Source organism: Fulmarus glacialis, unplaced genomic scaffold (genome assembly GCF_000690835.1).
Source record: "Fulmarus glacialis isolate BGI_N327 unplaced genomic scaffold, ASM69083v1 scaffold28517, whole genome shotgun sequence".
NCBI lineage: Eukaryota > Metazoa > Chordata > Aves > Procellariiformes > Procellariidae > Fulmarus > Fulmarus glacialis.
In genome coordinates this window covers 39,403-55,033 of record NW_009224291.1, presented here as the reverse complement: position 1 = coordinate 55,033, position 15,631 = coordinate 39,403, and the positions used below count along the sequence as shown (strand labels likewise).

Below are 15,631 nucleotides of genomic sequence, written 5' to 3'. Positions count from 1 at the left end.
ATTTACAAACAACTATTTTTAACTCACTCCCTCCCATTTGTTTACAATCTCTCATTAACAATTGTTCCTCAGCACTGAGCTGACCACCAGGAAGTTAGAAAACTGCTCAGGAATCCCTTATGTTGTTGGGATGATTTTTAGCCTGAAAAATCTATTGGTAAACTGCGATTCCTTACACTGCAGCATGGATCAGAAATACTATCTCGTGGCCTAGGTGGCTGGCCCCAAGCCATTATCAACAGACACCAAAAGCACAGTGCAACATCTTGTGGACTGGACACGAAGTTGAACAAATTGGCAAATTCCTACAAACATGTAAAATGAAAAAGAGGACTGTCCTGTGAGCAATTCACTAGTAGAAAAAAAAAAGTTAAGTTTTCAGCAAATAATTTAAGCCGTTTACTCTTCACTTCATTGGAATAATCTTCAACTTACCTATTTCCTGTATTATTTCAGTTCACAAGAGTTTCTTTTAAAAACAAATCAAGGTAAAACAAAGAGGATATAATCTTATGTTTACTTATCAAGACCTATTTATTGCATGTAAGTCTTACAATGAAAAAGTTGGCCAAAAAAAAGTACCCTGTTGTTCCAACAGAAGAAGAAAGTGCTGGCAGCTTTAATAAAAATCAGATAAATCCACATCTGTTTGTGGTTCAGGGCTGCAAGAATTCTGACCTTGATTCTGTGCCATAATCCCTTTACATAATCCCTAATTGCTCTACCAATATAAAGGGACTGAGATCCAGGTGGATCTATTTGGTAGGTAGGGAGTCCTGATTCTCTAAGGCCCTATAAGGGCTCTCAGAGCAGTTCTCAAGTTGATGTATGATGAAAAGGTAACTGATATTTGACTTATTAACAGAGAAAGGAAGATTTGCTAAAGCGCCCATAATGGAAGCCATATCATTAAGCTGTTATAATCATCACCACAGAATTATGCTTGAAAGAAATACTTGAAAGAAACTGGGGAAAGAAAAACAACACACAACCTAATCCTAAAAAAAGCCATTTATTTAAAGCTCGATCAATACCTGGTCCAGCGGAACTTCTACACGAGTATCTTCATCTTCCTGCATTTTTTTTTCCCGCTCTTCGCTGGCTTTGTAAATATCTTCACCTACCATGAGGAAGATACAGAGAGGAAGGAAGTGAAGTCCAATTGTGACACTGTGTGGCACAACCACTGAACTGCATTCAATTTTGTTTCTGAGAGCAGGTTTCTGAGCTGACCCACCATTCCCTATACAGTTCTTTTAGTGAAGTTTTCACTCTCCCATTATTGTCAATTTGTTTTCCTTTCCCTTTTAATAACAAATACTTACACGCTACACCATTTGGGGAAAGGAAAGGAAACAGAGACTGGCCCTGGATCTGAAGTTCCTTCACTTCTGCAAAGGTCAGGAGTGAATCTGAACTCAATACATTACAACAACATATTACTTCTATTTCTACAGTCAATGATAGTACCCTCCAGTAATTAGCATTATAACACACATCTAGCAAAAATCTCAGGCTCTGAATCAACAACAAACATGGTGAACCAGGAAAGGAGTAAAAGATTAACAGAAACAGTGGGATTAATGTTACTCCCCATCCTTGGGCACATGCAAGTAGAATTATAGCTGAAACTTCACATCCACATTAAAAAAGCACATACTCGTAGCTAACAAGATTAATGGTTACAATGATATTCAATTTTGCAAAGATTTTATACTATTTAGTTTGAGTAATTTTTTTCTCCCAAGTGTAAGTAATAACTAGGGGTCTTCGAGGTTTCTAATGTGGGTCTTTCAGTATCAGCTAACTAGTAAAATGAAGACAGGTACATACAGAAAAAAAACAATTTCCCAGTGACACACATTCCTCTCTCCCTTCCCTCCAAGCTGAAAACAGCCCAAAAATTAAAAGTACAGGTTACTCCAAATCACCTCCCGCTCTCTCCATCTATCTAGGAAAGACAGATGGTCCTATATTAACATGTTCACATCCAACATAATAAATAACTACAATATAAAAGAGGGAAAAATACTTCTGCTGTTTTGGATTGCCTCTTAATTCTTCATAAAAGGATGTGAACTTGATAATACAACTGATCATGCAAATTGATCTACATTGCTAGGCACTGTTAAATAAACAGCCCTAGTGAAGCACTGAACCATTCACAGAACCATTGAGAAAGAGGAAAAAGAATGGATAAAAACCCAAGACTTGGAGAAATCTGGAGTCCACCTGCATAAAAAGTCAGCATTGAGTACTCTGGAAGTTAGTTTTCCAGTTACTTTCTCATCACTATAAGAGCCAAGGAAAGAGTTTACCCTGGGAACAAAATTCTGAGGCATACCATACCACTGCAAATGGTTAACTGGAGGGGAGGTGTCAGCTCATCCAGGCCTTAGATGTCTACTGACAGGACACTGACCAGAGCACCAGAAATTAAAGCCGTTCTTACAGTTTGAAATGAAGAGGCAGAAATGGGGAAGTCTATGGAACACCACAATGATACTCCAGACTGGTAGTGCTGGCTGCATCTTAGGAGAGAAATTTCCTGATGGACATAGCAGCTTGCGTACCTGAGCATCAGTCCTGCAGGAACCTCCCCACCCCACCAAAAGATCTATGTTACTTGTCCTTTGAAAGTACCAGTGTTGGAAATACCACAGAGTTCATTGGTTGGATTCTTATCATAAACATCTCACACATCTTGAAAAAAGTCCCATCTTCATACTTAGCACGGAAATAATAATTTTCTTTTCTTAATTTCCTTTTCTTTGTGGATTATTAAATATAATGCATCTGTTGTAGTATGTTCCATTGAAACCAACTAAGGACACCCAATATTTGCTGGCAGTATGGTAAATCTTGGACAATCTATGTGTACGTATCTCATTACGGAACCCTTTTGCCGAGACAGGGTTTTTTGGCAAATTCAGCCCTAAGAACATGGAGTGGTTGAGCGCAGGAACAAAATGCATCTGAATGCATGTACTTTTTCAAATAATCAATGCACTTCACATTTCCCATTTTTCTGAGCTCTCTAAGGGACAAAAGGTTCTGTGTCTCTTACCTGATATTATCATTGTTGCATCTCATCATAGACATTTGATTGAGATATAGATCACCACCGTATTCTAAGAGGAAAATGTAATGTGTTCCTTGAAAGCCACCGTGATGACTCTCCTAACTCAAGGCCTTCCCTTAAGTACCTTAAGAAAATAACCTTGTCCTAGATTCCTTGGCTCACTGAACTATAAAAAGTCAAATCATTGTCTGAGAGAACGGCATTTAACATGACCATCATTCCATTTAGACTCTGTAATAACACCTTTGCCTTCAAGATCCCCAAGTCTTTCAACCAAAATGGGGATTGTCTGGTCTCTAGAGATAAAAGGACTTTGGTGCAGAGGTAATTCTTATCAGGTTTTTCTCTGGCAGGGCAAAAGGGAGGTACAAGGGAGATGAACATGTGTTCATCTGGAGGTCAAATCCACAAAATTCATCTGAAGACTTGAGGATTCTCATTTTTACATCACCTCTCCTTAGAACAGTGGATCATTCTCAGGGCTATGCTGAATAACCCAGCAACTAAACTCCACACAAGGAGACAGACGTGCAGTATTTTCAAAAACCTTAATCATGAAACCAGAAGGGATTGAGGGAGAGGGAAAAAGACAATAAATTTCCACCTGGATCATGCAACCAACTTTCCCATTCAAAAGCGTGTACCCAAAAAGCTAGTAACGGGGATTTCAATAAGCAAAACCTGAAATCCCCATGGGATTTCCTCCAAGCACTTTCTAATAGATGTTTGCCCAGAAAGCTAGTCTTAAATGAAAAGAGATTAGTTGAAAAGAGCTCTGCACAATCTTCCAGCATCTCTCAAAGATAACATTATTCATTGTCTTGCACGAAAATCACTCTTTCTTCCACAGAGTGGAAAATGGCAAAACTACATGGCAGACTGCAATGGGAAAGGATAGCAACCACAGAAGTCACCAAAAAAACTTCAAGGACAGTGTTTTCAGACAAAATGGGAAATTATTCCATTTTCAGAACAGCTATATTCTTTGAAGAAAACAAGTAGTTAAAGAATAGCATATTGCAAATACATACAACACAAAAGATAGTTAGTTGGTTTCTGAAAGGATGGCAAAAAAGATTTGTTGTCAGAAAAGGAAAAGAAAAAATATTTAAGGAAATAAGAAAATTGACAATAAAAGGGAAATTAATTATTTACCTCTGCACAAACCTGAGAGTATGGAAGACAAATGTCCAAAACACATGTACCATTAATAGTCAGGGAAGGAAGAAAAACACTTAGGTCTGAAATGTGCCAAAACAGGTGAAGAAAAAAATGACACTAAATGAAAAATGGAAAAGTTGTAACACTTGAGCAAATAAAAAATCCCAAAGAAAATGGCAAGGAATGAAATTAGTTTTACATTAGGACATGTACCCTTCTTGTCTTTTGGTACCAAAAGTGAAAAGAAATAAAAAAATTGTAAAATAATTTACAAAAAAAAACTTGATTAAAAGGACCATTAAGAAAATAGCTTAAAATGTAAACATTATTAGTGTTGCTACTCTACTTCAGCCAGAAGTATTTACACTTTTTGCATGTGAATTCACAAATACCTGGAGCTGAGTGAAAGGCCAACCTATCACATGTTTATGTGACTCTGTGTCAGCAGGAGTTTGCAGACCACATTAATCACTGTTATCAGTTCTATGAGTTACTCAGCATGTCCCAAGCAAATGTGTTTGGTTAGGTAATTTTGCCTCATATTTTATAGGTAATGTTTCAGAAATGCTTTTTGATTTAGGGAAAAAAGCACCAAAAAAATCGTATTGATGCAATATTTCACAGCTCTGTCTCTGAATCATTAGTCAGTTTCTACACACATCTCTAAGGGAGGAAAAAAAAGAAGGCATTTTAGAAAACGCTATAAATTAAATGAAAAAAACATTTTTTTAAGTCTTCATTCTATATTGTTATGGGGTTATATTGCAATCTCTACTGAAGTAGTGTATCTTACTGAAAAGAGAATTCCCAGCGCTTCCATTAGGTGGAACATTTATGCCTACCCCAAATGGTTCATAAAATATTGTATATTAAACATGCTCCTCATACAAGAGCTAGTTCTGACTTTCTGTGCCTCAAACTAATTGAGAATTGGCCACAGTCAGGGTCATGGCAATGTTGGGGCAGAAGAGGTCTAAAAGGGGGCAAGAAAAGAAGGTAGGTCCAAGCCTTACAGTCAAGCTGTGGCATACTTTACCCATTTGCTCCAAATTGAGTAGAAGATGATGGCAGCAAAGCATTCAAGGGCAATTTGAGCTCCAAAATGTCTCCCTACAGCTTTGCTGACAAGTATAAATCAGAGGATTTATTTCAGCTAGGTTCTCAGTTCTCCATGCCACAGTAAGTGCTACTTCTGTCAAGAGGCCAAGCAAAGTATTATTGAGATTCTCCTGATCTTCTGTGAGGATATTTTTCCATGGTGTCCAGACAACCAGAAGAGACCAATTTTTCAGGTTTTGCCAGTCACTGTGTGAAAACAGACTGTCTTGAGCTAAAAATCGCCACCATTTTTTATATTCTATACAGAGAGAAGTGAGGTAACCTAAACAAACATCTCCCATTATTTCTGATTATTTTAAAGCAGGGTCATGTTCAGTAATTCTGGCAAGAGGGAGAAAGAAGAATCCGCAGAAGGGCAAAGAACAGATCACAAGAGGGAAAAGGCATTCAAGAGGAGCAGCCAACTGGAGAGAGAAGATATGCAGAGGCTGGAGGATATGGACACAAAGGGAGATGATGAAGGCACAGTAATGTTAGAAGGAACGTGTGGAATGAGCAACTGTACAAGAGCAAATAGGAAGATAAGGAAACATTTTTTGGCTTCAGGCTGAAGGGATGAATGAAAACTGCAACTGCAAGTGCTTTCCTATGGAGCTTCTTCAAGAGTTATGCTCTATCTCATCTCTTGTCCAGCTCTGTAATCCCACAGAGAGAAAGAGTGATGAAATCTCAAGAGGATCCAGGCTGCTTCAAGCTCTGAATTCCCCAAAGCCTTGTGAGAGTTACCAGGAAAGGGAACACTTGGAGCCTGATAACAGCTCTACTGTAGAGAGGTAGCTAGTATCTCAAAAAAGCGGTGAACCAACTCAACCTGCCCTAAGCAAAGACAAATGTTACGGCTGTTGAAACACTGGCATCTACTTTATGGCTAACCTCTACAGCTAGCAGCAATGGAGCCACACAAACAGTAAGAACAAGAGAACACTATCAGCAGAAAAAGGTGGTGAAATTACATGAGGGAGGATGTTCTCAGAAGGCTTAGCTCTTTGGAAATCAGGTCCAGAAGCTATCGATAGGAGAAAGGCACAGTGGTCAGGTTTGAATCAGAACCTTAGAAAGGATGATGACTGATAAATAGGGTGTGGGATTTCTGATTTTGTACTTGGCCAAGGTCTATTTCATAAAGTAAGTGGCTTGGTCCTCAGCTGGTTTCACCAAAGATAAGAAAAGGTGGTACTGTATTCCTACAGTACTTTTTCACCTCTGTGACTTTGTTGCAGATGGACAAATAAACCCAATACAATTTAAGACAATGTTAAGACTGCTGTAAATTAGGCTTCTTGCAGAATGGATCTTAATAACCAAGGATCTTTATCTTCAGAATAACCTACTCTGTCCTGTCCCCTTACCCATGCCAGCGATGCTGGCTTTGCAGCCCCTGAGAATTCAGTTGCGTGAAAGGGAGTCCACTGACCATTCAGGTGAATTTTCTAGGTATTTTATACTTCTGGCTAATCTCCTGATAGGTACAGAGGAGATTAATTATCAGCAACAGCAAATTTATAAATGCCCAAAACATTTTCACTAACAACATTTCACCTGACACGTTACCAGTTGTCTCAATACACAGATGTTCAGTGTACGGTGCAGTCACTCAGTTCAGTATGTACAGAAAGAAGCAATGAATTGGTGCATGTATAACTGAGCAAACCTTGGCTAAAGTACAAAGATCATTTTCTGTCTGATGCCATTCAGTATTTCAGCTGGAATCCTTTTGTACGCTTTGATAAACAAGAAAGTTATACGACTTTATTAAATAGTAATCGAGTTATACATTGAAGTAACTCATAAGAAATCTATATATTTTAAATAATCAAGCATAGCAATTAATGGCTTTTGTATAAGCTCCTTTCCTAACCAGCATTACTGTAAAACATTTATTGCAACACAAATTGCAACATTATACAGTCATTAAGGCATTTCAAATTTTAAACTGATTGAAGTTTAGCAATAGGGATAAAAAAACCCCATCATTGTAATAATAGCCTGCCCTGAATATTTTATGGAAATTGGAGGCATTTACTAACTGCAAGCTCTGTATGTAAGCAAGGAAGTTAATGTGACTATAAAAAAAAATTAATGTGACTTACCACAAAGGCTGCCTCATGAAAATGTTAAGTCAAATTAAAAACAAAACGTAAAAAATCTGTGGCTCATTAAATTGAATAGATTGCTATGAGAAATAGGGAGAACATGTGCATTTATGCCTGTCTACAACATAGTTTTCTCTTCTGTTTTGTTGTTGTTGTTGTTGTTGTTGTTTTAATTTCAAAGTATCAGTGTTGTACAAGGCCCGTTTCCAACAAAAAGCCACTGCCTTGGTGATAGGTTTGCATGTGTGTACATGCCTGTGACTTCTGTCATCAAAAAGTAATGGAATTAAAGACAAAATGGTAGCAATATACATATGAAACTGTTGGGAATATTAAAAAATATGTATTTTTCTTCACCTGATACTATTGCAGCCTCAAGCTGCTAAGCAATGAGTTCCTCTCTTCAGAAAATATTGAATTTCTAATGAGATTTCACACCATTATAGATTGCTGAAATCTGACTACCTGAACAGAAACTGCAAAAGGTGTTTCTGGAGGTTGACCTTGTATGCAGCAGTCTCCTTTACTGATAGGAAATGTGGTAATGCTACAGCAAAGGACAAGCTGCCTCAGTCAGCTGCAATAGCTCTGTCATCTTTATACATAAACAGCTACAAAATTAAGGATTGCATGTCATAATATGAGGCTTTTTCTTCCTTCTCCCTACTTTGGTCGTTCACCTCATTTATTCTCTGTGTTTCTAAGCATCTAATTTATTCATTTATTTAAATGACAGATCATTAAGACCATTTGCATTTTGAAATTAATAAAGCAGCTCCCATTCAGCCACATCTTTTTTAATTCCATGCCTATTCCAAAACTCAGCCTTCTCTTGGGTACAGCTGGGTCCTAAGGGCTAAACTGTCACAAAGCAAATGCAAAAGCCCTGAAATGTCCTGGTCCAGTCATTCCAAACTAAGCATCAGTACACCTACACTCCATCCTGCAGCGAGTTAAGCAACACAGCTTTCCTGCTGCCAAGTACTATTTGCCCACTTTATGTTTTGCAGTGTATTCATTTTTCTAAAAGCAAACCCACAGAAACTCACCATGTGCTTGAAGAAGGAGGATGCAAGGTTTACCATCATCTTAGTTTCCCGCTGGCATTAGTATATTCTGGCTATCGCAATTCAGCACTGTAACAATACACACTAACTGCAACAAAGGTTCTCATTTCTTACTATAGATTGCAATTTTATCTCCTATTATGCGAAGAACAAACCTACAGGTCCTGTAAAATCTCTGCAAATAAGAAAGAAGGTGAAGTCTCTTTCTTCAGCACAGTTTTTGCCTGCTTTGACAACACAGAATTGATATGGTTTGTATGTCTACGTTTTAACTACAGATAGCTTTTTAATCCTAAAAGTTGTCAGGAGGGAAACAGGGACAACAACAGTTTTAGCTCACAATGCACAGCTGATATTCAGCAGTCCAGGTTTATACTCTTTGGCAAGTTCATAATTTTATTGAAAGCAATTAAGAGCATGATAGCAGGAGCGGCTGCCACACCTGATGTTCTGTGCAGCTTTCTCTTTAATTAAGGGCTGGTCTTTTTCTTCCTTTTTTTAGCCAATAGCAAAAGCAGCAAATCGAAATGATTGCTAACTTCTAAAACCTCATAATACTGAAAACTAGATTTGAAAAACTGTGGAGTGGCTCAGCCCATCTCCAGCATAGTACTTTTCCAAATCATAGTGAGAACCCAAACTTCACATTCTACTATCTCTAGAACTTGTTTTATAGTTTGGGTGGGGGGTTACTTTGCAAGCCGTGCGACAGTTAAACTACTGTATTTGAATGGAATAGGCTTTAAAGTGAGGATGCTCCCTTACAAGAATTTTCTACTATGCTTCTGAATTTGCTACTTTCCTGTTCAACTTCCTACAGTATACTATTTACAGAATGTGGTGCAAACCAAAAAATAAGTAGGTTTGGTTTTTGTTTTTTTTTTTAAACCTTAAACCAAGATGCTGATAATTAAATGTGCCTTTGCTGTCACTTTCATAAGCCCAAATTCTGCTAAACCAGCTGCACTAGTCTAAGCTCTAAACCTCATTTTTCCAGTTGCAATTGCTGTTACATATAATACCTTCAATATTATTTAGGTTTCTACCAATGCAATGAGAGTCCAATCATAACTATAATAGCATGCCTTACAGGTTACAAAACCAAAGCGCCAGTTCACGGTCTACTGGATTTGCTCTAAGAAGTGGGGAATTTAAATCTTGCACAAAGAGCTTTCAACACTAAGAAATTCTTTAATCATTTTGATTTGAGAGGATTATGACATGGATCAGTTGTAATATGAATGACATGCTGGTGAAATTCTCAGTGTATTAAAAAAAACCACATTCAAAGTAAATACACAGCTAGCCCAACTAAACTCTGTTGGAAGATTAGGTTAAGCTTTAAATACGCTATGAGCATAATTCTTCAGACATTAAGTCCCAGAAAACAATTACTTTGAAAGACTTTGAAAGAGTTTGGCACTCTAAAAAGAGAAGATTCCACATAACTGCTAAATTGGCAGCAATGAGGACAGCAAAGAATACGGGATACATGTTCTACTATGAATATTCTCTTTTCATCTATTTCAGTACACACCAAAATATGCGTGTGTAAACTCACTGTGCAGTTTATTGGTTTCAGATTAAAACAAATCAATCCCACATTAGTGACAGCCAAATGCAGCCAACCAAAATGCCAAGAGTCTTTTTCACTGTCCATCATGAAAAAATAAAATAAAAATCGGAAGATGGTGATAAGTGCTTCCCTTACCCAATCCAAAGCTTTTGAATTTGAAGGAATTTTTTTGAATAAACCTGCAAAGCCAATTGAGGAACTGCAGTGAGCCTTCAGAGTAGACAGTGAAGCTATACTGATTAAAACAGTACTTGGGAGCAATCATTATCACTGTGTTCCTGGAGCTGGCTTCTAGCTCTCCATCAAAAATCCATCTCCATTTCAGAATAAGACTTCTCACTCTAAAATGAAACTGAAAATGTCATAATTCAAGGCAGGAATTACATACATGATACATCCAATGCTTCAGCGTCTGGTCTAAGCTAGATTTCCAATTTCACTGTCAACTGAGAGAATGGGCATCTCCAGACACACTTGTCTCTCCTTGACAGCTGGAGCCTAGAAGCCCAGCTTGAATTAATCCTACCCCTCATACAGTGGGAGGTAGGCAAGATGCATCTTGCCCTCAACAAGTTTCCAGGAGCAGCTGGGATCTGAAAGTGTACCACGATCAAGAAACCTTTAGGATTTACTGCATCTTTCTTGTTGCCATGGGGAAACAGACTGAAACAAACAGCCTCTCCAAATAAACAGCCTTTTCTGAACTTTTGTTCATGCCTTCTGAATGGACAAGGCAAAGGTAAGGCCAAGTACATTACAGCTGGAAACTTTGCAAATAATCCTCTTTTAGTTCTTGCTACGCAGAGTTTGAATGCTATTAGCCCGAGCAGCACTTTGGCTAGCAGCCAGTAATGCAGACAGACAACGGATGTGCTGAGAAGTCTGGTGTGCTCATGCCTGCTCTTACTTTTGCTCTTCACCCCGCAAGGGCAGAGCTTACAGCTTGGCATTTGTGGGCAAAGGCAGGAAGAGAATAAAAGCGCCACTTGCACACTTCTGTTTCACTCTCAATTTCTGTTCCTCTAACATATGTTCGAAGTCTTCAAAAGGCACAAGCAAACTGGGAAGAAAGCTGCAATGCCCCTTTCCACCAACGGAATCTAGCTGAAATACTACAGCTAATCAACTGTATGGTACTAGTTGCCCGCCTAAGAGGGAAGCTGCATCTCATACAGTCATCTCCAGGTGAAACAGAAGGGCCTTAATATAGAATAAACCACCCCCATTGCCAGCTTTTAAAGCTCTTTTATCATCCACTTCAGTCCCACTAGTTACACAACTGCTGTAGGAGTCCACCTCACCCAGAGACAAGATGACAAACCAGGACAGAGTGAGGGAAAGATCCTATTGACAGGAGACATTTCAGAGCACTAAAAGCATACACATTAGGAGAAGGGGAAGAGCTTGCACTAATACACAGAGCAACAGTCTATATTCTGCCCTTTCAAGTCGGACTGGTTGTTAACACAGGTCTTCGGTATATGAAGAAGAACAGGTGAAGAAAAACAGTACCCTTCGAAAAGGGCACGTACCCTTCATCTGCCCTCTGGATTCTAACATACTGTCCCAACAGTATAAGCTCCTCTTACACCCAAAGGGGAGCACGATGGATCCTCAGCATGCATGTAAATAAAGCATATAAGCACAGGGTAAGTACAAATATGTACACAGCATGTCTGAGTGCCAATGTAAGCCATGGTCACTTATTTGTATTCTGAAATCCAGAAGCTTAGTATTTTAAACACTAACTTCAACGAAGTTTTTTAATTAAAATTAAGCAATAGTTCTTTAGTTTTTAAACAAAATTTGTCCAGGTTTGCCTGTTGGTTTTCTTTTCTTTTAACAGAATTAAAGATTCTTGTTCCACAATTGTAGCACAGCATTCACATTACTTGTAATGAATATTTAAAATGCAAAAACCCAATATTCTTTGCTCTGTTGAGTTCTCATCACACTTCCATTATTTTAATACGAAGTACACTGCAATTGCACAGAAAAATACTTTTGCTTTAAAAAGTTATAGGCCATAAATCAACCATCGAAAATATACTCTTTTTAAAGAGTATCAGGACGTGTATTTAATGGATACATTCAAAAGAATAACTTTGTATTAGTCAGAAAAAAGGTATATTTCACACTCACATAATAACTTGGAACTACAAATCACTCCAAAAGAAAGCTACAAAGCTATGAACTATGACTTGAATAAAGTCTAAAGAAAACTTTTCAAGCTATGAAGTTACTTTATAGAGATGCCTGTTATACAGCTGATACAGCCTCTTGACAAGTCTACTCTGCAAAACCACAGCACGTGTCACCACCTGTTGCAAAGCTACACATGGCTGAGTACAAAAGGAGGAGAAAAATAGTCAAACAAGAATGGCACGTCCTCACTGCTCCCAAGCTGATTAAAGGAAAAGGCTTGTGATAACCAGGTGGAGAGGGAAACTAGGAGAGATTTTGTCTTCCCATTCACCACCTCTGACCCTATGCAGCGACTCCACAAGAGCCTTGGCAAACCAAGCATTTCCACAGCTGCTCTCTGACATACCCTTTAGCCACCTGGAGGAAGTTTCAGAGACGTGGTGGGAACAGCTTTAGGACGGCTGAACAGCCTCCTGTTACACACATTTCTCTCCATGTAGGTGCTTCGCTGGCTGCAGAATGTATCCAAGCAATTGCCCGAAGTCAAAGAGGAAGGCTAAGACAGAAATGGGGGTTGAACCCAGACCTCCAGATCCTGGTGAATCAGTGCCAGGCAGAAAGGATTACTTGAAGAAAGACCAACAAATGGCACGGAAAGAAAACAGATAAAGTCAGATAAAAATGAATGAAGTGCCACATGGACCAAAGGAAAAGCATCAGAGAATAACTGGGAACGAAAGTAGTGTAAAGAGCAGAGGGAAGAACAGTCAAAGGTGGAGAAGGATAGGAAGGGAGCAAAGCAAAGGAGGTGGAGAGTGCAGGGAGGCCAGATTGATATGCAGTGAAAGAGTTGTTAGGGTTAGCTTGCCACAGCTATCATGGGTGCCACAGGACAAATTAAAACAAACAGAAACAAAGTTTCACAGACACATAAAGCCTTCTTCCATGATAGTATCAGGAACAGGAGGAAACTGCAGGTATGAAATGCATATGTCTCAAACTTGGGGTCACCTGACAGTTTTGCTGCACTCAGAAAATACTGGTAGTCCCATTAAGGAGTAAGTTGGCCTATATTAGCTTGGCTGCATTCCTCACTTTAATTATAGAAGTATGCTACAAGTACTGCTAAGTACTAATGCACATTATATGTTTTTCCTCTTTCCACAAAAAGCAGGATCCTGGCTCTGGACTAATCCGATCCTCTCCATTAAGTCTGATTCAGCTTGAGAGTCTTCAAACGTTAGCTAGGAAATATTTAAATGCCAGTGTTTTAACCACAAGTCCTTTAAAAATATTTCCATCAAAAGAAAAAAATAAACACAGTAAGCCTCCTACTGAACTAATGGAACACTCACACCACCTTATTAGAAGGACAGGATATTTATATATTTTCACAGCAGTTTCATCTGAGCTGTGTGTACATTTTATATTTTAAACTGTGCAGTTTACAATGGACAGAAGCATCCTTAACAAGATTGTTACCTGGTAAATGAGGAAGAGAATAAAACACAAAGGTGCAATGGGCACATGTTTATACTCGACCACTGTAGAGATCAGAGGCTTTTGTAAGGCTTGGCTTATATATTATTTTTAAAATCTGTTTTATCAATATCACTGACATTAACAGATTCTTTCACTTAATATAGTAATGCAGATACACTCATATGATCACATATATGCTGAATAATTTTTTTAGTCCAGAATATGTCGCTCTGAAAGATATGTCAGCCACTAGTAATTCATATGGTTAGGAATGATATACTCCTTTGAGGTTTTATCATTAGCTTTTAGCTCTATTCCTGCAACAGAAACTATAAATTGTGTCATATGAAATATGAACTGTTCTATCCACATTGTTTAATAATGATACTGAGAACACCATGTGTGTGAAAACTGTCATTAAATATTAAATAATAGCACTGAACAAACTCCTATGTTTTCCCAATGATTTTTGTGGTGATTTATATATTTTAGGTTTAGGATAATAGCTCCTTCTTCAAAGAGTAAATATGTGTAAAGTCTTGAGCTTCCAAATTCACATGTCCATGCTTAAATTTAAGCACGAGTGAGTCTAACAAAGACACAGTGGAGTATGTGACTGACAGATTGGGTCTCTTCATGAACACGCTCTTTTACTTCTAAGCAAGCAGGTGCCAGAGTCTCAGTAAAAGACATGAAATCTAGACTCTATGCTTAAAAAGGTTAAGCATGCGTGTTAGCGCAACTCGGTGAAAAAAAATACATAAAGACATGCTTAAGCACATTCTGAAATTTGGCTATTTTGATAGTGGCTTATCTTAACTTCAAACTCCATGTCATCTCCTGCAGAATCCCACACCTCTTCGTGCAAGAACCTTTCATATGGAGCACTCTTCACCACTGAGATCTCAAAATTCAGACCTGACAATCGTTACAAAACCTTTATCTGAGCCGTGAGTTAACAGAAGAAAGTTTGGGGGGACTCTGTGGGACTCAGAGATTAATTCAAAACACAAGCCAAATAAAGTGAGACAAACAGAGGAATAGAGATTGTGATGCACTGACTCACATCACAGTATCATCCATCTCTTTAGATACACTTGCAGAAGAAACTGACTCAACTTATTTGGAAATTTAGAGGTCTACGTGTCTTATGATATAAATAAATATATTCACATTTGTGCCCAGATGAACCAAAATTTATAAAACTTACATTGATTAATATATTCAGACAGCAGCATATTTAGACTCTGGCAGCAAAAATTATAGAGACTAACACTATTTAAATAACTGACCTGAAACAAATCAAGAGGGTAAGAAAAAAGAGTATTTTCTACTTCACATCTCTACTCTGCCTTAAAAAGCCTATTGATTTACCAGTATTCTTCGTTACTAAATGCGTGGTACACTTAGTGTCAGTTGTCCTAATTTATTGCCAGAATTCCTTAAATTAATTTCCTATGATTTTACCCTTCATAAGAACACTTACCAGCTACTGTAAGGATAAAACAACATCAGAGATCTAAAAAGGCACTAAGAAAATCTTTCTGTGGGAAACCAGACTACCACCGCATATGGAAACAGAAAGTTATTATATGGTAGACACTAAAAACCTCATTTCAGAGAACTAGAAGGATGGAGGGGAAAGGAAGAAAAGACAATTAATCCCCGTCTGTGTCATGTGCAAACTGTCATGCAAAAATAAAAATGAATGCTCTAACCACTATGTGTTTCTAGCCAGTTTTAAGCCTCCACTGATGACTATTTAAAAGAAAGGTCTGATTTTCTAAGAAACAGAATGTAGCACTGTAGAAACTGTTGTACCAGATCAGATCTGTGGTTCATCCACGCCAGTACCCTACGTCTGACAATGCCAGCATGGGATAATTTGGGGGAGGTGGGAGGGGGA

The 15,631-nt window shown here is 38.2% G+C and overlaps 1 protein-coding gene across 1 annotated transcript in view; it reads right to left on the bottom strand.

Moving 5' to 3' along the window:
• The window catches only part of DCDC2 (doublecortin domain containing 2), a 67,522-nt gene that overhangs the window by 12,907 nt on the left and 38,984 nt on the right, over positions 1 to 15,631 (bottom strand). The window contains exon 8 of the mRNA XM_009582114.1: positions 1,035 to 1,120. Coding sequence (XP_009580409.1) covers positions 1,035 to 1,120 — 86 coding nt within the window. The remainder of the gene's footprint in view (positions 1 to 1,034; positions 1,121 to 15,631) is intronic.